At 37.2% G+C, this 24,928-nt stretch overlaps 3 protein-coding genes across 6 annotated transcripts; 2 read left to right on the forward strand and 1 right to left on the reverse strand.

Moving 5' to 3' along the window:
• Positions 1 to 3,116: 3,116 nt before the first annotated feature.
• Positions 3,117 to 10,811, reverse strand: LOC123875051 (dynein axonemal assembly factor 10). The gene is made up of 6 exons (XM_045920703.1): positions 10,454 to 10,811; positions 10,044 to 10,171; positions 9,681 to 9,898; positions 9,131 to 9,253; positions 8,755 to 8,867; positions 3,117 to 8,046 (listed from the first exon to the last, which is right to left on the reverse strand). Exons 1-6 carry the CDS (start codon positions 10,738 to 10,740, stop codon positions 7,839 to 7,841), a joined length of 1,077 nt encoding a protein of 358 aa, XP_045776659.1. The 5' UTR covers positions 10,741 to 10,811; the 3' UTR covers positions 3,117 to 7,838.
• A 605-nt stretch (positions 10,812 to 11,416) lies between these two features.
• Positions 11,417 to 18,144, forward strand: LOC123875032 (CXXC-type zinc finger protein 1-like). Of its 4 annotated transcripts, XM_045920677.1 has the most exons (11): positions 11,417 to 11,574; positions 11,647 to 11,768; positions 11,948 to 12,111; positions 12,483 to 12,612; positions 13,116 to 13,223; positions 13,547 to 13,733; positions 15,177 to 15,374; positions 16,005 to 16,106; positions 16,271 to 16,375; positions 16,923 to 17,170; positions 17,694 to 18,144. In XM_045920677.1, the coding sequence occupies exons 1-11, from the start codon at positions 11,536 to 11,538 to the stop codon at positions 17,794 to 17,796; spliced, it is 1,506 nt and encodes a 501-aa protein (XP_045776633.1). In that variant the 5' UTR covers positions 11,417 to 11,535; the 3' UTR covers positions 17,797 to 18,144. The 4 variants fall into 4 exon arrangements, with proteins under 4 accessions (XP_045776633.1, XP_045776632.1, XP_045776634.1 ...); XM_045920676.1 differs by lacking the exon at positions 16,271 to 16,375 and having other exon boundaries at positions 16,005 to 16,211; XM_045920678.1 differs by lacking the exon at positions 16,271 to 16,375 and having other exon boundaries at positions 13,550 to 13,733; positions 16,005 to 16,211.
• A 3,886-nt stretch (positions 18,145 to 22,030) lies between these two features.
• Positions 22,031 to 24,795, forward strand: LOC123875075 (protein Fer3-like). The gene is made up of 4 exons (XM_045920734.1): positions 22,031 to 22,160; positions 23,314 to 23,407; positions 23,813 to 23,976; positions 24,373 to 24,795. The coding sequence occupies exons 1-4, from the start codon at positions 22,116 to 22,118 to the stop codon at positions 24,550 to 24,552; spliced, it is 483 nt and encodes a 160-aa protein (XP_045776690.1). The 5' UTR covers positions 22,031 to 22,115; the 3' UTR covers positions 24,553 to 24,795.
• The last annotated feature ends 133 nt before the right edge of the window (positions 24,796 to 24,928 follow it).

A 24,928-nucleotide genomic window follows, 5' to 3' on the forward strand; every position in this document is an offset into this window, starting at 1 on the left:
CTCAGCTCACTGTGCGTCGCGGTTGAGACTTACATCGACTAAATACGTGAGTATAGCCGGTACATTCTATACTAATGGAAATCACTCACGATAGTTTATATTTAAGATGTTACGTGTATAAAAATAATAGCCATACAATATGGTCTATGGCAATACTGGCGCGCGTACGGTGTGCATTAAGCTTTATTTACACCAGAGCAACATAGTGCGATATTGCAGCAAGTCACAGGGCCTTATTTACACACGTTTAATTTTCTTTATAAAAGTATGCTTCGTAAAAAAATTATACAATCGAAAGTTATGTAAATGATAAAAAAGCGTGGTCTAGCAATGCGTAGACTTATAGCTTATGAATTATTATAATATGCAATATTATTGTAAATTAAATATTTGAAAAGGGCAACTACTGAATTTTTGGCTGGTTCTTCTCGGTATAGGAATGGCATTCCAAACCAGTGGTAGAATCTTTTGACGATTCAAAAGCCATTGTAAAAGTTTAATTAATTAATATTAATTTATTAACGTTCTGCTGTCTCGTGAATAAAACTAATTTGACAGGACTGAATTTAAATGTATAAAAGGAAAAACTGACATTCTGAACCAGTAGTAGATTCTTTTGACGATTCAAAAGCACTTGTAATAGTTTATTGGAATAAAAAATCCAATTCTAAGTATTTATTTGTTTATTTGTTCATAATGTACACTGTCCTTACAGGGAGTTTTAATGTGACAGTGTACTCTAAGCTTACTTATTACTAAAAATTATTTATGCAACTACTGCTTACTTATATCTGTTTTTATTTCATAAATAAAATAGACTGCTGCTGTTGCTGCAAACTTTGTTTCTAGCATACCACATTGTTGCATGTTGTTGCTTTGGTGTAAAACAGTATTTACACATTTTAGAAAAAATATATAAACAAAACTGCATATTTTGGTAGATACCAACAAAACACAGCTATGAATTCAAAAATGGTTTAATAGCATAGCTACTTTATTATTTAAGGTAGCATGCACAATTTTATTTATTTGTAGGTTAGGCAGTGCCTTTTTGCCTATATGAAGTACATGCCACTGTTTAGAGAGGTCTAGAAACCTGAGCGGTCAGTAAGATAGGGTTGTAAGTGAAAAAAATGAATGAAACAAAAAACTGCATCGAATTATAAATATTCCTAATTTTAGAGCAGAGGTCCTAATTCGGTCGTACACAAATCTATGCTAAATTGACAAGTCTAAGGCTGAGGTCTAAAGTCTATTTAACTTCAAAACAAAAAGTCAGTGGAGACTACCGACAGAAATGTTTCTTCAAATTAATTATATCAAAAATTAATAATATATCGTTCACATATTTCGACACTTCGAACACTATTAACCGTATAGTCGGTGACGCTAGCCTGAAGTTTTTAAAATAGTGCTTATTGAAATTTTCATTTACGACGATTATGGTAATCTCAGCCTAAAAGTTTTGCACTGAGTTTTGTTTTGTTAAACAGGATAGCACAATTTTTAGACTTCTCAATTCAGTTTAGAGTATCCTATATACCACCAAATTAGCACCTCTGAAACGATTATGGTAATAAAATTGCAGTAAAATATCTTACTTTATCAAAGAAGGAAAATGTTTGATCCATAAAATATGGTCTTAATTAATTTATGAAACGCGATACAGTGTCCAGCAGTAAATATTAAACATCAACACATTAGAAGCTTTGTAAATTGATGCACTCATTTATAAAGGTAAAAATATGAGATTTTTATCCAAAAAATTAATGAAAAAATCACAAGGCTGATTTTTTTATCGCTGATTATTTATCGAGGATTAAAGACATTTTGAAAGATTACTCAGCGATTAGAAAATCTGTACATAATGTACTAATTTCGGTTATTACTTTTTGTCTTTCGGTTTCCGAATTGCAGCAATATTTAACACGCCTGATTCTTGATTGATCAAATGAAATTATTATAAATAGATGAATAGAAATTGTATAAGAGTACATGAAATGTAAATATTTGTTGATTAATTTATGTTGGGGTTTTCGTAGCGTGTGACTTGATTTATGTTAAGTTTCGATATGTGCTGCACAAAAGGTAGATAAACAATCATTTATGCCCGATCAACTTTTATCTCTGCAACTTTTGTCTACCACATCCAAGTTCAAGAAACGCTTCCCATCTGTTCCATCTTTATTTATACTTAGTTACTTGTGCGCGCTTTCATTCAAAAACTTGGGAGCATTTACACTCTTAATATTAATCACGTATTTAGGTTAAGATTCTTGTTCGTGATATAATTTATTGACCGTTTGCGCCTTCAACACATCCGATAGTGAAACAGTTACCTCCTTGTCTATTGCATTAACCCATGCATTGGTTTGACTATAATGATGCTAATGATCATAGATTATGATCAACGTATAATGAGTCCTAAATGTGGGAGACGAAATTGTTGCAGAGACAAAAGTTGCAAGTGTGCGCGAAAAAAATTTTTTTTTGATAAGTATAGGTATCGTAACGTTTCTTTACCTTTGGTACAGCTTCTATTGGAAACGGACTTTAGTTGTTAGCGAGTCTGTTAGAGCAGTTCTACACTATCTGAACTAGTATCGGCGTCAGACCACGCCCGATGTTAGGGCTGATAATGTAGGGACACTTAGTAGACGTAGTGAGTAGGTCGTCATGAAGTGAATATTGAGTAAGGTTGTAAAACGAGTAAACATCGTCACTGACATACGGCGAGTTTTTATTGATAACAAATAAAATTCTGCTTTATGGACTTTCACATACAGTTGAAATTAGTGTACTGAAATCAAAACGCGGAGGATGTGCGCCTCGTTTTGGCACACTTGGGCTTGCCACACGCCGCCGCCCTTATGGTTAAGTAACTAAACCATAATTAGAGTTGTTATTAAGAAAGACGGTGCGGGTGTGCGCTGCACCCTAGAAACCGGTTTAGAAACTCCGCCTTAAGTCAGTGACGGTTTTCAGACATGGTGGTTTTGTACAAAAAACCTAGCCTCCCCTGCACTGATATGTTTTGACTTTTGATTGTGATAAATCATTCTAACACATATATACCGCATACAAGTTCAATGTTGAACAAAATATTGTTATTTTTCGCGCGTTGAAGTAGTGTGATATATGAAACTCGGACTTAGCGACATTTAAAAATCAATGTACGGAATATAATAACAAATGAAATTGATCTTTAGATACTATAGACTTAGGGACTTGAAGCAAGCACCTCGGGCAAGTGGAAGGGGTGAATATATGTCGCTCTATGGAACGAAATACAACAAGCGCCAGCCGCGCGCTTCTTTCGTTCCATAGATCGCTATACATTTTGTCTTCACAGCGTCTCGTCGACGCGCTCCATCAAATCCCTAACCTCCTAAGAGCAAGTTAAAAACGTAACAGCAGAGTTACCTTTTTAACTTTGCTTAATTTGAAAATTTTCACTAAGCAACGCATACTTTGTCTTTGCTCAGACTATACTAATTTATATCGGCGATATAACGTTCGTTGTTCGGTTAACATATACATAAGGTATACATTGTAACAGTGTCTTAAGTCTGAGCAAACTCAAAGTTAGCTCTATAGGTCTCAACCTAAATCCTCAGAGATCGAAGTGTAACTTTTCAACTAAACTATTCATTTAGCTAACTTGAAAAAAAATTAAGGCCTATGCAGTAACTTTTCAAGTAAACTAACGTGACGTCTTGGACGTTCATGCAAATCTTTCATTTATATAACGTGATTTCACAACTCCGATTGCCGATTTTTACGAAACTCCGACGTCACATTTTTTTAACTTGAGCAGTTACATCAAAGCGATGCTCATACTCCTAGATCATCTTGGACTTTTAGTTTAAAATATTCGTCAGCGATCATAAATTATAATACATAATTAATATAATGATGCTAAATCGGTTGTGCGAAATTTCTATACTAACTTGACAGATCTAAAATAGTGTTTGCAGTCTTAACTTAGGTTGCAATTTATAGCATTTGACTTTGCTTATACTTAAGTTTCAGTTAAAACGAGAGAGATATATGCCAGCGATATAACGCTGTCTCGTCTTAATAGTGTCTTAAGTCTGAGCAAAATCAAAGTGCGCTCTATAGATCTCAGCCTAAGACCTGTCAATTTAGTCTACAGATTTTGTACAAACGAATTAACACCATTGAGAAGTTTTTTTCAACTGATATGTTGTCATTATAAAGTAGAATTGAGCATAGAGGTTGTTTCAGCACAATCCATTCGCTTCGGTCTCACTGTAGTTTCATTAATAGTCTTTGATCAATAATATACTAGATTTGCTTTCATATACAATTTAAATTTGTAAAATGTGATTTTTTTGTAGCAGAACTATTTATTAATTGTAAGTGACCAAAAATACATTACCTTTTAACTTTAAACATACTTGTGTTTATTTTGATAACTTTTAATAGCACACTGGCATCGTGAGACGCGTCTAAAACTTTACTTTGGTTTGGTTGGCTGTTTCACTACGACAGATTGTGAGGTAAGGCACGGGTTGCAGCAGTTGACATAAAATCAAGGAATCTCCCACAACCCGCACCTCACCCCACGAGCTAATAACGAAAATAAGTTTTCCATTTTGGCTGACTAATTTTTTTACAGATAGTTTGTTACTGTAAGCATATTTAGTACATTATTGATCGAACATGTAAGCATACTTTGCACGAGCGACTCGCGCGCTCCGAACCTTTCATCGGGTTCGGACGACTTGTATAAATATATGTAAGTTTTATAGACTCTAGTGAATTTAGCTTACGAAAATTGGAGAAATTTAGTTTTTGTACAATTTGAATCCACTAGTTAGTGATTACACGACATTATTGTCTTCGAATCAAGATATTGCAAGATATGTTATTCGACTGTTATTGTAATGGCGCGCGCGTTTAGGCGGGGTGGGTCTATAAGCGTAAAATACTATCTCATAATGTTTCCATACATTTTGGATGGGTTAGAGCAAGATAGCAACATCGTTTGACCATTGCTTTTATCGTGTAATTCAAGACTGTATTTTCTTCACTGACTTATAAGGTTACCAAGTCATTTCTAGCAGAAACTCGTAAGCGATGCCCTGTGCAGGGTCTTACCGTGAACCAACGTCATCTGCAGACTGGTAAATTGCCGCACTTTTTTAAGGTGTTTTACCCAAAAGTGCGTAAATGCGCCAGTATCTATGTAGTAGACGAGCCTAGACCACTGTTAAAATAAGATGCCATTACGCTTATTCGTGTCATACACACAAGCGTACAGTGCCCGGCAAACAACTTGAGCATTGACGCGTTGACGGCGAATGACGGGTGCACGCGATTGGTTAACTAGTCGGCGCGGGTGCACGCGATTGGTCGATACGTCGACTATCGCTTCCCGGATTCACCAACTTTCTCCCACTACACAGCCTCAGGTCCAAGTTTTTGCTGGGCACTTTACGATTTTTCTTCACTTTTTAAATTATTGTATGAGCTATGCCTATATGGAGTTTTATATGTTTGCTGTAAATTCACAATATGATACAAGAGATAAATCAAACTTTAGAACTTCTAAGCGCAATGTAAAGCGTGACGCTTTCGGGTTTCTCCGTGTTTTCTGTGATTTGTTTACCTTTTAGTCAGCTCAGGAAAAATATGTTATAAAAGCACTGCCCCGAGTAAATGTGCGCTTGTTTTAAGAGTTCATATTGATCATCATTGTACGCAGAAATACATTGTTTTAGAATCGAAGAGTTTGAATGGAATTAAAAATAATGATATATAACTTATATATAAAGAAAAATTAAATATAAAAGTTTGACTCAGCCGTTAGCATTTTTATGATATAATAATATATATTTGGATTAAATTAACGTTGCTTGTAAATACTATTGTTTTGTTAATGACCGATATCATAAGCACGTCGCCTCATATTGCGAGTGATTGACGGTTTTGACCGAAATCTTTTATTCTAGAGTGATTTTGATTATAGGCCATAGAATACGTAAGCGATACGCAATATCTAACACCCGTTAAATAGTGGTTGTTAGTTGACACTATAAAACTTAGGGTGCCTCCAGATCGTTAGAATTTGAAGAATCAAACAATTTTGCTTTTGGCTATCGCTTACAAAAATGATGAACTATAATTGGAATCCATTCCACTCTAATCATAAAAAATAGGTTTTTTTCTCTAGTGTTCCTTCATAAAAAAGACAAAATTATGCTTATTTGATCCGATAAAATAGAGAATGCATATAAAATAATGAAAAATAAAAAAGCCATCGTAGCTTAATATCTGTCTATATTTATATGCTTCATTACTGTGTTGTAAATTGCGTTGCGTTGAGTACGTGTTTCGATATAATTAGCATTATTTCATTTAGTATGTGGTTTTTAAAAGTACGTTTTTCGGGGATATATTGCATCAATCGTGATTTTCCATCGATTTTCACGTAAACGAAGCGAGCTAATTTTCTTAAGGTGCAAATAGATCACTGGGAGTCGTGACTCGTGACATCGCAATGCACTTTAGAGTAGCTGTTATCGACCAATCAAAGCGCGCTTTGAGCACTGTGATAGACTGATGTGCACGTCTTCATATAAAATGTATGACAGATGCGTCCACTCCAAGTAGTATTTCTGCGTCATTTTGTCACTTAACATCGACACTACGTATTGTCGTCTCCAGGCTTATCAAAATACAAAATGTTATAAACTTTTTTGTATACATAAATATTGAGATGGGTCCGAAGAGGATATTTAAAAATGTAAGCAAATTACGATGTGGCATGTCCTGAAGCGAGAGAGGCGCTAGAAATCATATATTTTATACAATGAAGACACTAGTCTTTCATGACGCGCTCCGAGTAGTTTAATGCAGTAATTTGTTTATACCTTTAGTAATGTTTTCCCCTTTATTAATCTGTGGTATGATGCAATACAACCGTGGAAAACGTACCAGGAGTGTAGCGGCGTTTAGTCGATGGTCGGAAGCTCAATTCAAACTAAATTCGCAATGAATTTCGACGAAAATGGACTTAGGTATACAAATTCGATCGAATTTAGTTTGGTGAGTGTACGCATCAAATGTTCTAACGTTAGTCTAAATAAGAACTGAATGCTAGCCTTAATTTTATTTATAATAAGTGCTAGGTTAATAAAAATGCTCTTTTGAGTTAGAAAATTGATGGGTTGTTTTATTTCTGACATCGCTAATTCATTATTAAGACGCAGAAAAAGATTTGAATCATACACGTGATGCATAACCGAAGGTGTAGTTACCCTGAACCGGCTTGCAGATGTAACTCTTCCCTTGTAGATTTGTAGGTACATAGTTTTATAATAATAATGTGCAGCAATTTTTATTTGTGGTTTAAGGCTTAGACCGATCCGTTAAGTTTGGCTCGACTTATCTTCTTCCTATCATAATAGGTTAGGTTTAAAGATATTTATTCTCATAAAGTCAAGAAAGTCATTCACATGAGAACTTAATTCTAAAATATACTATTCGCTATTTTATTTCATAAATAGTACTTCAATATTGTTAATTACTTATACCAATTAATAACCAATTAACTATATACCAACATAGTTTGTTGCATAGCATTGGTGCAAATTTTATTATTCTAAATCATGCGCCTAGGAAGTTTATCGGCCATTTTAAATATGGACGGAGTTGCGTGTTATTTAAGAAAATGATCTGGGATATTCAAGTGTCGCTTAAAGAAGTTTTTTTTACTTCATTGTAAATGAAGTTTCTACCTACGGCGTTTGCAAGTCCTTACAAGAGATCGATGTGGACGTCTATCGGTTGGTGATGATGATGGAATTAAGTCATTGCAAGTTAAGTTTAGTGGTGACAAGCACGCGGACGTATTGGTCGTAGGATGTGGCCACGGCCAGGCCGAGGTGATCGCGGTTCCACTCCAGCGCGTTGATGGGCTGAGAGCTGATCACCATTCTCTGCAGTCGGTTCAGCTTGCCCGGTACGCCCACTGCGACACCTTTTGAGTCTACATGGAACCTTTGCTCCGGATACTCGCTAAAATAAAATGGAATTATGTAAAGTAAATGATAAAAGAGCGTTGATTTGACCTGTATCCAGCGATGCGCGGGACTTCAATTACTTTTATACATAGCATAACATTGTACTTATATCTAATCTTCGAAAAGAGCAACCGCCGTGTTTCTTAATGGTTCTTCTCGGTAGGAAAGGCATTCCGAAGCAGTGGCAGATGCATTTGACGATTGAAAAGTAGGCACATGTAGTTTCAATTCAATTAAAATATTGAATTAAAATATTTTGAATTTTAGAAGCCAAACAGGTCTTTTATGCTCAGAATAAAATAGGGGTGGCACTTCCAAAATCAATGCTTTTATATGATTGTTAGTTTTGTTTTTCTTTAGGGAACTAGTTAAAAATAGTTCATAACTATATATATTCAATAGTAAATAGTCATAACTATCTATAAATCCAACTAGTTATTGTATATTTTGTTTTAAATTTTTTTGTCTATTAAAAATATGATTGGCGAGTAGATGGGATGAATGATCAGATCTACACATTGTGGCTAATTTCGATGTACACAATCTCTAAACTAAAATAAATTGACCTAAATTCTAATTAAATTTAGTGCTATCCTTTTCCACGCAGAGCATTATGAAAGAGAAAGCGATATATTTAGATGTGTCATTCTCATTTAGTTTAGAAACTGTATAGTTACAATAAAAGCGACCATATCAAACTTACTATTTCCATAGCGACACATGCCCATTGCCGGCGCATGTAATAAATATGTCTCTATTCTGAGGGAGATGTCGCGCCACCCATATTGTACCACTTTTTGAAGAATTGTCTAGAACCTACAAGTGTAAATTAAAAATTTATAACACCCCCGACAAGTGAAGGTTACAGTAACTAGAAAAGAGCTGATAACTTTCAAACGGCTGAACCGATTTTCTTGGATTATAGCTAAGAACACTCTTGATCAAGCCACCTTTCAAACAAAAAAAAAACTAAATTAAAATCGGCTCATTAGCTTAGGAGCTACAATGCCACAGACAGATACACAGATACACATTAGATTAGAATAAAAATTTCAAAATGTAGAACGTTATTTTACTACCTGAGCAAATCCTTTAGAAGGATTTTGTGTCCTCACATCAAACACATGGAATTTGCCTTCTAGTGTTGTTGCTACCAATTTATTCATTGGAATATCTTTACGATCGAATTCAGCAAAGCAAACCTAGAAACAGAAGGTACTTAGGTAGGTATCTACCTACCTATTATATGATTACCTACTATACTTAATACTTGTAGATTAGTTAAATATAGGCCAACAGGTACCTATCCAATTATAAGTCCCAATTCCGAGCTGAGTCAGTTTGGGGATTTATAATTTCTTATTAAGTCTAATCTGGTAGGCTTTTGGCCGCGGCAAGTTACTTTTCTGCTGATTTCTTCCTTATCACGCGCCAATCTCAATCGCTGTGATTGGCTGAATTTATTGTGTACAGTACATTTAAGCCAATAGCAAAAGAGTGTCAGCCAGTGATGTTTGTATATAATCACACTATAGGCTCTATCAAACTAGAGCAATCAATCCAGAGATCAGAGAGTCAAGTGTAAACTTATAAGCAGGTAAGTATACATTTTGATAAAAATTGAACTACCCCATTTTTCAAATTACACTCCCATCTAAGCGACATAGTTCGTAGATCAAACATTTTCAGATCCCCGTTATCATAGCCAGCCACGACGATTCTCTCCGCATCATTGAACGAGTTACCGAAGCCCACGGCCCAGCAGTCGCGTCGTGTTTCACCTTGCGCTGGTTGCATGTTAGCCACTGGTTTCCCTCTTTGCCGTGGGTCCCAAACTTTTACTGTACCTGTAACATAATATTTTTTGAGGCGAAACTTCATCAAACTTTTGGAAATTGGATGGAGCCAATATTCGCAAGAAGTTGTCTACAAAATCCAAGAAAACATTTAACAAAGAGTTTTGGTTTTATGGTAGTATTTTAATATCCTCACCATCTCTACTCCCAGTGACAATTTCTGGGGCTCCACAATTAACAATGTTCCCACCCATTCCGTCAATTGAGTTAATAATATCAGTATGCTCTTTAGTAATGTACACCTGGCAACTTTTCTCTAAATCCCTGAAAACAAAGTTTCATCAATACTATGGTGATTTGAGGAAAAACTTACCACTTCCCCGTTCCCCTTAAATAAAAAGAGTTCAGCTCAAATTTTCGTAAAACTATCTAGGAATTTCAAAATTGAATATCTCGTAAACTATCATGAATTGCTGAGTTTGGCTTGCACAGGGGTACACCCCCTACCCAACCTCCTTTCCACCGCGCTCCGCCGTGGGCGCAATACTAAACCTGAGCCAAAAAATACCAAATACAAAACATACCAAAAACATACCATATACATACCAAATTTCTAAGGTACCCTTAAAATCGCCCGTTGCAAGACGCCTTTCCACATCGCTGCTTGCCCCGAATGTGCCGCATTTGAACGAAACAGGCCTCTCGATTTCCTTCACTTTCCTAAGTTCCCCGGAAGTAATTTCAAATATTTCCAAAGTGCCGGTCCCTTTGGGCAACGAACCAATAACAACAAACTTTGCCGAGCACGGAACCCATTTGCAATCAAATAAACAGTGGTTTAGGTTGTGCTCTATATGGGTTATTATTTGAGGCGTATCTTCGTTATCCATCATTGTTAAATAAAATAATAACTACTTTTCAGGATACTAAACTTTAGCATTAGCACTAATAAACAAGTTGTTGCTATGGTAACCAGCTAACAGATATGTCAGTGTCAGGATTGTCAGAGTACAGACAAAGCAAAAACTACCACAGATGCAGAAAAACTTATTATTACTCTGAGATGCGCATTTAAAATACCTACCTCAAAAATACGAAAATAATGGTGCTCAAAATGGCTCAAATAGATAAAATCTTTAAAAGATCTAAGGAAACCAGAGCTGAGTAGAAATCTTAAAGAAGGATAAAGATTATTGTTCCTTGTGATGGTGGTTCTTCTTTCTTTTTTTTTCTCTCTCGTCTGGCTTTACACTGATTAGCCAATGTCAAGTTTGTAGCTGTTATTAACAAGTTAGGGAAACTATATGTATAAGTATGGACTTCGTCTGTGCCGGCTCCCGCCAACATACACGCGGCGCCTCTTTAGAGCGCTTCCCAGTCAGTTCACCACCAATAAAAACCAGCATAACACAAAAACCGGCCACTTCTCACAAAAAAACTCTCCAAAAACGCACCGCACGCGCGCCAACAAACGCCACCACAGACGAAGTCCTGGTTCTTCTTTGCATGTTCCTTGCATTTGACAATGACATGACATGTCTCATTTCTAATTCTTCTATGTTTTGTTTATGGTTCGCTTACTGAGAAAATTGTTGTGTTTTCGCAATTCCCAATTTTAATTATTTTAATAAAACAAGCGTATATTCCCTTCAAGAAGCCGAATTATTAAGCTATCTATTCATTAAACAATGTCTTATAAAATGGGAGAGAAGAAATCTAAGCAAAGTGTAAGTAAAATAGAAAAAAGTACTGCTGTTCTTAGGACAACAATGATCAATTAAAATGATTTTATATTGTAGAAAGCAGATATCGCTAAGCAGTTCGACCTGCCTGAGAGGCAGTCGAAGATCACATCGTTGTTGAATCAAGCTGGGCAGGCTTACTGCATTTGCCGTTCATCCGACAGCTCACGGTTTATGATGTAAGTAAAAGGATTCTTTAGAACTCTATATTAGTTATCCATAGGTTTTTGAAACAAAGTACTTATTATCTTGGTCCTACTCCTAAACAAATTCTATTCATGTGAAATTCACTTAAGTATCTCTTTACACTTACTTAAAACATGTCCTTATATAAGTATTTATTGTATTATTCTTTCAGAGCTTGTGATTCATGTGAAGAGTGGTACCATGGGGATTGTATAAATATATCGGAGAGGGAAGCTAAATACATTAAAAACTACTTCTGCGATCGCTGTAGAGAAGAAGATCCTAGCCTTAAGACAAGGTTTAGACCACAGAAGAGAGAAAATGATGTGGACTCAGGTTAATAAATATATTCTATCCTCTTTTTTTTTAGAAAAAAGCACTATCCATCACTAAGGCTGAGAGCATACTTTGACTTTGTTTAGATTTATGTCAAGAGTCATATGTTTCGATCTACAGTAAACAAATTCTTGACTTGTAACTACCCCTACAAAGGCAAGCATGTGAATTATTTGTTTGTCTGCTACCTTTTCAGAGCCCATCTTTTTAACCAATTTTGACAAAATTTGGTACTGAGTTAGACTTTGCTTGCATTGATCAGGTTTTTTTACACATAAAATTGAAGAGTTTCCACAGGATATTTAAAAAACCTGAGTGCACATGGACAAATTTGCTTCTAGTAATAGAAATAAAAATAGGCAGTTATTTGTTTTTAGGAAAAGATGATAGAAAGAAGAAACGTAAGGAAAAGGATCATTCGGAGAATAAATCTTCTAGAAGACCTGCCAAGGATGGCTGTGGGGATTGTGCTGGATGCTTGCAGATTCATGATTGTGGGCAGTAAGTTGTTTCAAATAACACAGTAACCCGATTAAATAATGAAGTTTTTTGAATGAAGAAAATGATGCTGATTTGGCTATTTTTAGGGTTCCTTAACCAAAGTGTGCCACAGAACCCTATTACTAAGCCTCTGCTGTCCATACTACCATCTGTCTGTCTGTCAGGAGGCTGTATCTCGTGAACTGTAATAGGTAGAGAGTTGAAATTTTCACAGAATGTATACATCTATTGCCGCTATAACAACAAATAATAAAAATTTCAAATTGGCTGCCACAAAAATTTTAAAAAGATTATTTCTTGTATGACGGTACAGAACTCTTCATGTGAGAGTTCAACTTGCACTTGACGGATTTTATTGAATTTGTGTCACTAAAACTTATTATATATAGCCTAATCAAATCATGCCACATGGAAAGGTACCAAGAATACTTGTTGCATTTCTATATAAATATAGTGTGCCTGTTAGCATTTAGTGTATTGAGTCATAAAAAAATGTTTTTTAGCTGTGATGCATGTGAAGATATGTTTAAATATGGTGGCAGCAATAAGCTAAAGCAGAGATGTCGTCAGAGATTATGCATCAAGAGCAAGAAGGCATCTAGGATATCCAGGTATAAACCTTTTACAAATATTGTGTACCTACATTTTGGGTAAAAATATTATTAACATTTATTTAAGAAAAAATTAATTTCAATGTTTCTCATTATTTAGTTTGGCCGTTTCGAAACCTTCAGATAAAGTTAAAACAAGCACTTAATAAGACATTCTCGAGAACCCACCTTTGAGAACTAAACTCAAAATCAAGTTCCATCAAGTTTGTTGTACAAAATGTTATTGAAACTCACAAAATTTTTATAAAGTGAGATGAGAAGTGTTGGGTTCAACTTTAATGCATTGTGTTGCTTCTATATAGCTGTTCTATTTCTATTGCCAGTAGCAACCGCATAAAGAAGAAGCACCACGAGCGCGAAGTCTACGAACCGGAGGAGTCCATATCTCACTTGCAAACGGTTGAGCCGCGGCAGTGCTACGGACCGCAGTGCGTCCGCGCGGCGCAGTATGGCTCTAAGTATTGCTCCGCCCAGTGCGGGATGAGGCTGGCCACTGCGAGGATATATCAAGTGATTTTTTTAATCCTAATATAATCCTAATCCTAACCCTAATATCTTAATAATATTATGAATGTGAAAGTGTGGATGTTTGGATGTTTGTTACTCAATCACGCAAAAACAGCTGAACGGATTTGGATGAAAAGAGAATGACCAGCACTCTATGGAGTTTGGGCCACTTACAAATATTTTTGTGTCTCAATGAAAGTTTACATATAATAAAGTTTGATATCCCTACTTTCATATAAAAAAAGAATTTTTAATTTATTCCTCCCAGTTTCTGAGAAAAACAGTTTTATGTAAAAGGTTAGGTTAGGTTTGGTAAGTAGGTTTTATTAGGTAAAGTAAAGTAGGTAGTAGTTTCCACATATCACCAGGACGATTTTAGTGCTGCCTATATGGTGCAAGTACATAGTTATTCCCAATGAATCACTATTTGAAGATGTACAAGGTGCCATTGCATTTACCTATACCTATATTTTTATGATGAAGTTATAGCATATACGGAGCTTAATATGAAGGAAATATAGTTCTCAACTCGACGTACAAGACAACGCGCAACGGTCAACGATATGGGATTAAAATATCTAAATTCGAACCACCCTGAAAACTGCAATCAAAGAGTATGTGAACACTACGACTGCAATTATCGAAATTGACAGAAAGCAAAAACCATAGACCTGCAACTAGCACTTATCGAGTTGATTCGATTCGATCAAGATGGTTTGTAAAAAAAATCGATTTTTTTAAATATTACTATGAAAATAATAGTCTTTAATCGATTATAACTCGACCACCACCGATTTTGATCATCGATGTCGTAAAATAACATCACTATGGTATGTTTACTGATAAAAATGGAGACTGGATTTCTGTATAGTAACAATTGAAGTACTTTTAAAATGAGGAAAAAATCTCGGGATAGTCAGCACTTTATTTTTTATGCCAAACTGAATTATAAAATAAAACATAAATTATGAAAATAATTATCTTCTGACACAAGCTTGGCCCGTGTATGATCATTCTCCTTTGGAATGAAGATGGATTATACCCTGGATTAATCAATATAAAAACCTTTAAAAATTAGGCTACACCTGAAGTTTCACTTCGTGACCTTTGACTCAACTTTATCTGCTCGACCTTGGTTCAGCTATAGATTTCGCTGGGTTGCATTGTTTGCCACCTCCCACCTTCCCTCCACTCGGCATTGTAGGCTCACCCCTAGCTAGAATGTTATGAATCATCATGAAAAAGGGAACTTATCAAATTTTAAAGTTGACGCCATTTTGAAAATGTTCGCTATCAAATTCATCCAAAAGGGGGTCTATATCATAAAAAAGAATGTCAGAGTTAAAAAAAATGTCGGCTGAGTAATGACTATAAATCAAAGAAGTTTCATTCCTTCTGCATATCCGGATCGAACCTACGTAACCATTTATTGTTGTTGTCTCACAGGTCCTCCCTCAAAGGATCCAAGAGTGGTCGCTATCAAGTTGTGTAGCGGAACAACACAATCGCAAGGCTTTGGAGGTGGTCCGCAGCGGCCTGGCTCGTGCACAGGCAGCTTTACGAGCCTTGGACAAGCAACATGTGGATTTAGACAACTTGATCGCGAAAGCCAAACATGCAACTATAGTGCATACTGATGAAAAGGTAAACAAAGGTGTTTGTGTGAAAATATGTTGTAAATAATAAATGTAATATAAAAAAATCCGGTGCGAGATAGCGCGGGTGACGTGCGGGGCGTCCCCCCGCCTCATACTCCGATTGCCATCTCGGCATGTCGCGTATTATACCTACGGTACAGGATTTAGGTATAGAAATCTAATTTCGTCTCTTGAACCTTTTCTTTTTGTGTTATCAAGTTAAAAAAAGTGATTGCATGCATTCTGTATACTTACACTCTACACGTGAAAGAAGTGAAATTTCTTCAGATAACAAATATCAGTCACAGCTTAGTTTAAATATGGGTGACATTTTCGCAATCAGCACTCCAAACCATATTTTAAAAATAAGTGTATGGTTTCAGGTCTGCCATTTGGAACTTTATTTTTTCAAAAAAAAAATGTATATCCATCATCTTATTAAAAAATTGTGTGACTTTTTGTAATCAGCTTTCTGCGAAACCTCAAAAATAGACATCCATATTCTTTTTTTAGATATGTCCACTCTCTTCTTCATTTTTTTACTCTCCACTTATCGCTTGCTGTCGGATGTGACACAAATTACAATTGAGTTGTTGGCGTATAACTTAAGAAGTTTTACTGTATTTTTCCTTTGCAGGAAGCAGATGATGAAACCTCAATGTACTGTATCACTTGTGGCCACGAGATCCACTCGCGCACGGCCGTCAAACATATGGAGAAGTGTTTTGTAAAATACGAGGCCCAGGCGTCCTTCGGCAGTCGACACCGGACGCGCATCGACGGACAGAGCATGTTCTGTGACTACTACAACCCTATCAACGGCACTTATTGCAAGAGGCTGCGGGTAAGTTGACACTCGCGCACGCCGTCAAACATATGGAGAAGTGCTTTGTAAAGTATGAGGCCCAGGCGTCCTTCGGCAGTCGACACCGGACGCGCATCGACGGACAGAGCATGTTCTGTGACTACTACAATCCTATCAACGGCACTTATTGCAAGAGGCTGCGGGTAAGTTGACACAAACATATGGAGAAGTGCATCAACTGTGTGTGTAACTGGTGTGGAAACCTGTCATTTAGATTGGGCGGGAAAGGGACTATTGTATCTACCAGTTACTCGTCGAGAGTCGAGACAAAGCAAAAAGTATAAAACTGGTGGACCTACGTTTAATAGGGTTGAGTATATTCGTTTAAGCGCTAGAATGCTACAGACATAGACCGACAGAGCTTTTACACTGGGATTAGTACTGTTTAGAGGATGATATAGGGGCTCCTTTAGAGGTCGATACGACCTTTATGAAATGCATAAGGATGTGTCATACATGTCGTCTGAATCGTTCACTAAAGAAACCCCTATCTACATAAAATTGATTATATATGTATGTTTGTAATTCTTTATCGGCATGCATTAATTATGCAACTTAATAATATAACAACAACGCAACGTAATATAGGGATATTACGTTGACCGTCGCCGATCTAATTTGTGGGTATGTCCATATTAGAAGCAAGTTTCTTAAATAGCGAGTTCGAAATCTGGATTTTCTTTGCCCTAGGTGATGTGTCCAGAACACTTCAAAGATCCCAAAGTGAGCGATACAGACGTGTGCGGTTGTCCGCTCGTCCGGAACGTGTTCGAGCCTACGGGGGAGTTCTGTCGCGCGCCCAAGAAGGCCTGCCTCAAACACTACCAGTGGGAGAAGCTGAGGCGCGCTGAGATTGATATGGAGCGGGTTCGCCAGTGGCTGAGACTGGACGAGTTGGTTGAGCAGGAGAGAAATATCAGACTTGCTATGGCTTCCAGGTAAAGTGTGTTTTTGTTTTATTTTGTCAAATAAATCTTTGAAAAAATTTAGGCTCGCTGCACTTGCAATTAATTTGTTTGACATTTTTAGAAAAATATGCGATGACTGTTTCGTGACTAATATATACGAAAAGATAATACAACCAAAATGGCTGCCATGCAAATCCATATCCATACTAATATTATGTATTATAAATGCGAAAGTGTGTCTGTCTGTTGGTCTGTCTGTCTGTCTGTCTATCACGGCCCAACCGCTGAACCGATTTTAATGAAATTTGGTACAGACATGGGATACATCCCGGGGAAGGACATAGGCTACTTTTTATCCCGGAAAATCAAATAATTCCTACGGGATTTAAAAAAAACGAAATCCACGCGGGCGAGGTCGCGGGCATCCTCTAGTTAAAAATGAAATAAAAAGTACAAAGTGTTACATCTTGTACCATAGTCGGAACCCTTTGTGTGCGAATCCGACTCGCACTTGACTGGTTTCTAATAATAATCCGCTTTTTGTCTTCTACAGGGCGGGAGTACTGGGTCTGATGTTACACTCCACATACAACCACGAGGTGATGGAGCGCATCACCAAGGCCAACGAGAACGGGAAACTCAAGGAGGGCTCATGACACAGGCACCGACCCAAGCCGACCTTCAAGGCTCCCATACCGAAAAAATAAACACGATTTCCCAACTTAAATCGTACAGATTAATTAAAGTTATAAGAAAATGTATTTAAATTAAAATACATAAATCTAGAAATTAAATGTTTCATAATTCGGGCTACAAAAATTGCAACTTGCTGTAAATCTTGTTAATAGTAGTAGCCATCCCTGCAATAAAGATTTTTCTATTGCTGGGCATTCTTCGATGTTAGAAGTAAGGAATAAAGTTGTCTTCCTGACGATATTATTTTGTAATTGTGTGTAAATAAGTATATTTTTTGTCTGTAATATTGAGATTTGGAATAAATTCACTTATAATAATTTTTTTTCTTTTTTTACCTTCGTTCTACACTTCATCTATGTACCTTATAGTTATAAATAAAGCGGAATTTATATTACGAAATTAGTTTCACGACTTTAATTTCACTATCAATTGCACGTGTAAACGTCTAATTTCGTAAGGCATGCATCACGAAATTAGATGTTTATTAAATGAATTATAAATTAATTAATATGGTGAAACTAATTTCGTGCCACTAATTTTGCAATGGAAATTCCGAGTCTTTTCTATATCCTACTTTGACGGTACTCAGCAGAATTGAACTTTAGAAAGAGATGGTAATCGGCAGCTTCAATTTCGTAGAGCGGCGTTTTTGTCATTGAGACTGATTTGTGCTGATTTCAATGAGCGACACCCACTAATATGTGAGTTACAGAGATGATACTCTACGAAGCCTTACTGTTGATTATCTCTTTCTAAAGCTAAATGAGTAATATTTCCGCCGGGTACTAGCTGTCTTTTTTTGCCTCGTAGTCGGTTAAATAGATCGAAGTCTGCTATTAGCAACGGTGACACAGTTGTTCTGGATATTGGACTATTAAGGGTGTCCATAAGTTAGTGAAAGTCAAAGGGAACCTGTGTACAAAATTTTAGCTTTCTATCTCCAAAGACTTGAGCTAGGCGTTCATGAGCCGCCAGGTAGTGAGAATCAGGTCTTTTACCTATCACTACCCATATAATTAATGCGAAAGTGTGTTTGTTTGTTTGTTGGTTTGTCCTTCAATCACACCGAAAAGGAGTAATGGATTAACGTGCTTTTTGCATGGATATAGGGAGAGGGACATAGGCTATTATTTATCCCGACAAATAAAATAAAAAGAATAAAGAAAGTAAAATATAATATAGAGTTCCCACGGAATTTTTAAAAACCTAAAACCACGCGGACGAAGTCGGGGGCATCAGTAAGTTTTTTTTAATAAATTGATAACTTTTGGTCACCCTAGCCTAAGTCTAAATAGGGTGATTCTGCAAAGCGCATCATACGCATCAGCTTCGGTTCCGTTTAATTAAAATTATATTATCGCGTTAGCTTCGCGAATGCGGAAAATCGCTCGTGAAGCCATAGACAATTTGATGTATGTGCGTACGTGCCTGCGTTGCACCAATTTCTTAGCTTCTTGATTGCATTTGGAAAGAATACGGTGCAATAAGGTACTTAGGTAGGTACGTAGGGAACTTTGGAGGTAGAAAATATTTAGCTATCTATCTATACTAATAACTAAGTATAAAGAGGTAAAGTTTGTAAGTTTGTTTGTAGGAAGTAATCTCTGGAACTACTGCACCGATTTTGAAAATTCTTTCACCAGTAGAAAGCTACATTATTCTGATACTACTTCACTACTATATGAGTGACACAGGCTATATATTTTATTTTCAAAAAAAATTAGAGATTCCTACGAAAATTGTGCGAAGCTGGGGCGGGTCTCTAGTCATCACACTAATATTATAAAGGTGTGTGTGTGTGTGTGTGTGTGTGTGTGTGTGTGTGTATGTTTGTTACTCCTTCACGCAAAAACTACTGGACGGATTGGGCTGAAATTTAAAATGGAGATAGATTATACCCTGGATTAGCACATAGGCTACTTTTTATTCCGGAAAATCAAAGAGTTCCCACGGGAATTTTAAAAAACCTACATCCACGCGAACGAAGTCGCGGGCATCAGCTAGTCAGATATAAAGCTGGTCCTTGGCCAGTCTTCCAGACGTGTCGGTCGGTCTTGGGATAAGCGTGGACTAAACAAAGGTGATGTTCACTTCAATCAATACGCTATCCCGATACCGATGATTGCCGAAAATATTGTTGGCATCGAATTTGTTTCACACGATTACCTTGGACAAATAATTCAGGTAGAAATAATTTCGCCACAGAAGCCAGCAGAAGAATTCAGTTTGGCTAAGCTGCTTTTGGAAAATTGAGAAGTCTTCTTATCGTCAAATGCCTGAAGGCTAAAATTTTTAACACGTGTTTTCCCGCGTTTTCATTCACTTAAGTATTTATTATAACACACACCTTGATTATGGTGAATGATCACACCAGGTGGAAAATAATGACGAGGCCTAATATGGAACGCGAATTTATTTTTTGTCAGAAACTCGAAGCTATTATTTTGTATAAAAATGTAGACACAAAGCATTTCGTGCCTGTATAGGTCTAGATTGGGATATCAACGACATAATTATACTTATCACTGGTAATACTTTAGAATGGATGGATCATGGAGTACCTATCTTCAATTTGTGAACGGTGACCTTCAACATGCCTTCAACGATGTGCCTAGATAGGCAGGTAGGTATTTTCTTTTGTCGAAACAAAACAACCGATTCACACTTGCCGCATTTTTACAATCACTTGTTCCTACGTCCGCCGCATCGTATCTGAAGCCAATTAGAGAACAATAGCATTCTGCGCAGTTAGTTATCATATCAAAACATATTTTGCGCGTCCCTCCTTGACTGCAACACGTGCAGCGCACCCCTACGAACCTCGTCTAATATCAGCCCCATTTGTAATTGAAGCGTGTAATTCCGATGACATGTTTTGCTAAATCTCATAATTTGACACAGATTAAGAACGTTGAGATTAAATTAAATGTTGTTTTATTTTTATTGCCGATATTAAGTTATGATTAGAGATTTTCAATAAAAGTTTTAATAATAATTATACATTTTTAGGATTCCGTACCTCAAAAGAAAAAACGGCGGAACCCTTATAGGATCACTTTGTTGTCCGTCTGTCGTGTCTGTAAAGAAAACCTATAGGGTACTTTCCGTTGACCTAGAATCATGAAATTTGGTAGGTAGGTCTTATAGCACAAGTAAAGGAAAAAATCCGAAAACCGTGAATTTGTGGTTACATCACGAAAAAAATATTAAAAAAAAAGTTCATGAACAAATAATTAGTAGGTATTTTCAATTTTCAAAGCAAGATAACTATACCAAGTGGTGTATGGGCTTTACCTGTACATTCTAAAACCGATTTTTGTATTCGAGCTTATATTTTGGAATCGAGATATTAGTTGGAATCATATTCCCTTCTTGTTAGGGAAACCCTATGCAGCGCGTAACTAATATCGGATTTACTCCATATGCCCTTAATTTGCGACATGAGTGACAAATATCGCTAAAATGTCCAATTTCTTTTGTGCCCCAACTATAATTCTGATTTGGTTGTCCATATCGATCATGACAATGTGACAAACTGAATTTATATTGCGTATACATATACTTAAATTTTATTGACAGCTAATACTTATTGTGCTACTTCCAAAATATGTTTGAAAGTTTTGTAGTAACTATTTTATTTATGTAAGCCGTAGACACGTAGGTCCCATACGTTTCCACGGGATTTTTAATAATCCACGCGGATGACGTCGCGGGCCTCAGTTATTAAAGATGACAGTAAGAAACATGATAATTTCTGACCATACCTAGATTATTACCCACCTACAGCCTAGTATGTTATGTATATCAACGTTTTGAGTCAGATTTCAGGATAATTTCAGGGTATCTTCTGAGATGCAAGGTCGATACTGCCCGCCCCTGCACCTGCTGCAGCCAATCAGAGCTCACACCCCTAAACCACCCTTATTTCAGCAAATCGCAGGCGAGAAATCTGGCGGAACCATATCGAAGGGTGATTTTGCTACGCAGAACATAAAAATGTGCTCAGTGACAGACGAATAGAGTTGTATTTGGTTTGGCAGAAAATATTAATAAAATCCGCATTCATATTTTGGATTAACATGGAACCTTAAAATTTTGATTTAGTACATTTCCGTTCTCAGCCTTGGCTAGAACTTGATAGCATTGAATTAACTAAAGCAGCACAAAAGCTAACGAAAGTGAAGCAGTGAAGTGACAAGCATAAGGTGGCGAGGCAGAAGTGAAGTGCAAATTTTTCTTGGAAGTGTAAACGCCAGGTTTCAAGATTCATTTCCCGCTGATGTCCTACAGTAGCGATACGCCGCATATTTGGAGTAGCTCGTCTGTATGTTGACTCATTTTCAGAGTTCCGTACCTCAAAAGGAAAAATGAACCCTTATATAGGATCACTTTGTTCTCTATTTGTCTGTCGTGTCTGTCAAGAAACCTATAGGGTACTTCCTGTGGACCTAGAATCATGAAATTTAGCAACATACGTAAGAGGACATATTCACAAAAAAAATTAGTATTTTCAACTTTCAAAGTAAGATTAATAATTAATATACAAATATGGAGTATCATACGAAAGGGCTTTACTTGTACATTCTAAAACAGATTTTAATTTATTTTTTGGTTTATCGTGCAAAATGTCGAAAAAATACCTGAGTACAGAACCTTCGGTGCGAGAGTCTGACTCGCACTTGGCCGGTTTTTCTTTCTCGGATAAGAATTTTCCTAATCCGCCTATTCACATCTGCAGCAATGGAATCGCCAATACGTTGCAGCGGGCTCCTCATAGTATTTGAACCACACACCTATGAAAAATTGCCTTGAATTGTAGTTTTTTTAGAAAACAGCAGTTTGAATCTGGTTCCACAATTTTCCAATAAGTCATGATCTGTTGAACTATGCTTTTTATCTTGGAACCGGATTAGGCTATTCTGCCTAATGCCTAGGTACATAATTTCGTCTAAACCTTTTCTGGGTGAAAGTAGGTAGTTACCTACTTAACTACTTAGTTATTATTGCTAGGCTTTCCAACAAAAACAAATAAGTACCTACTTAGCTACATTAGGTTTTCCAAATGCCTCATTTCAAAAACCTAATGTAAGTTTGTAAAACCTATGTACGAATAATTACTTGTGCTTAATCTTAAACCTATAATACTCCTACCTACAATCATTTTTATTGACCTCTATATCCAAGAGAAATTACCGTTTAGTTTGGTTTAATTTAGGTAACGATATTTTCTTATATATTGGTTATGTATTCGGCTTCTGGTGACGAGAATCATTTATTTATATAAACGCCTTTACTGCTTTAACACTTCTTAAAAAATATAACAGGGCGACCATATCATTACAGTGATCTCTTACAAGCAACCCATACTTAATGGCTATGAACTGTGACGGGGAAACGCCATCCCACTATATATAGGACTATAGACTGTATATACATAGAGTACATAAACATTTATAATTTTAAAAGAATTTTAACAGGGTGGAGAGGTATCTCCGTACGGACCTTTGTGGGACGGCCCGCCCGCGCCGGTGCCTTACCCCGACATCCTGGCCTTTCCACCCGCCGATCTGGGTAAGTAAAGTCAAATATGTCTACCTAGTAGAAAACCTAATACCTAAAGCTTAAATAGTAATAGTCTAGTGGTTACGAAGTCGGTCTCCTAATCGAGGAGTCAGGAGCTTGACCCTCGACATGCATCTCTAACTTTTGGAAGTTAAGTAGATATGAGGGTTTTAATCAATTAAATGACTATGGCTTTAATAAATCTGCTAAACCCCTTCCAAGTTTGCCCACTTCCATCTTAGACTGAACCATCACTCTTACCATCAGGTGAGATTGCAGTCAAGGGCGAACTTGTATCTAAACCTAAAAAAAGTATTAGAGCCAAACCATTCTCATTCTGAGAGGAGACCCGTTCTCAATAGTGAGCCGGTGATATGTTGGTGATGGTGATGATTATAAAGTAATTAATTTTAGTGTGGTCGGCTGCGGGATGCGGCCGTTCATCAGCTCGCTCGACGCCGGGGGGTAAGAAGCCGCGACGTCGCGTCGCGTCCGTCGCACAGCGTCGCGCCGCCAACATCCGCGAACGACGACGCATGTTCAACCTCAATGAAGCCTTTGACAAGTTGCGACGAAAGGTGAGATATTATAAATGTAGTGAGGTCGGCACCGAGAGTAAGAAGTTGTGACACCGCGTCGCATTTGTCGCACAACATCGCGCCGCCAACATCCGCGAACGACGACGCATGTTTTTACCCTCAATGAAGCCTTCGACAAGTTGCTGCTACCTGCGTCAAAAATGTACTAACATTTGACGCTTGCCAGCGACGTCGAAGCCTCGAAGTTTTGTTAGAAACTCCCTAACTGTCGTGAACGGTGCCCATAGCCTAATATTTGACATATCGTCGATTCAGGATCCAACAGAGAGTTCCCTCACTCTATTTCACTCTGTCCATAGGAATTTGAACCAGGCACACCCTGCACGCTTCTCATATCATGCCCCTAACTAATTGTTCGTCTCCGTTTCCCCTCAGGTACCAACATTCGCATATGAGAAGCGCCTCTCTCGCATCGAGACGCTGCGGCTGGCGATCACGTACATAAGCTTCATGTGTGAACTGCTGCACGGCTCCCCGCAGCCGCACCACCCCTCCCACCCCGCGCTGCACCCCCCACGGCATGTCTTCGACGCTGAAGTGCCATGGTGTGCTTAAGAAATTAAAACCTAGATACCTAAGTACCTACTTACTAGGTATAAGCCTTTGCATGTTTCATTTTTGAGATCCGCAGATATATTTTAAGTCTTTTCCTAATGTTTTATCTGTTAAATTGAACAATACTATTTAAAAATATGCAAACTAACTTTATTCTAAGCTATTGTTTATTGTTAAGTTGTATTGTACGGTATCGCAGCTCATTTAAGTTACTCGGCGTGGAAAAGCCTTGTGGGCAATGATTCAAGATCCCTAATTGATTTAAGGTGCCCACGCTTTCGAACTGAACTGCAGCTGAACTGCGCGTCGCGTCAGCGCCCCGCGCGATATTCTCTCCAGCCGCGACGCGCGGCAGCTGCAGTTCAGTTCGAGTGCG

The sequence above is a fragment of the Maniola jurtina genome, chromosome 19, assembly GCF_905333055.1.
Source record: "Maniola jurtina chromosome 19, ilManJurt1.1, whole genome shotgun sequence".
Classification (NCBI taxonomy): Eukaryota; Metazoa; Arthropoda; class Insecta; order Lepidoptera; family Nymphalidae; genus Maniola; species Maniola jurtina.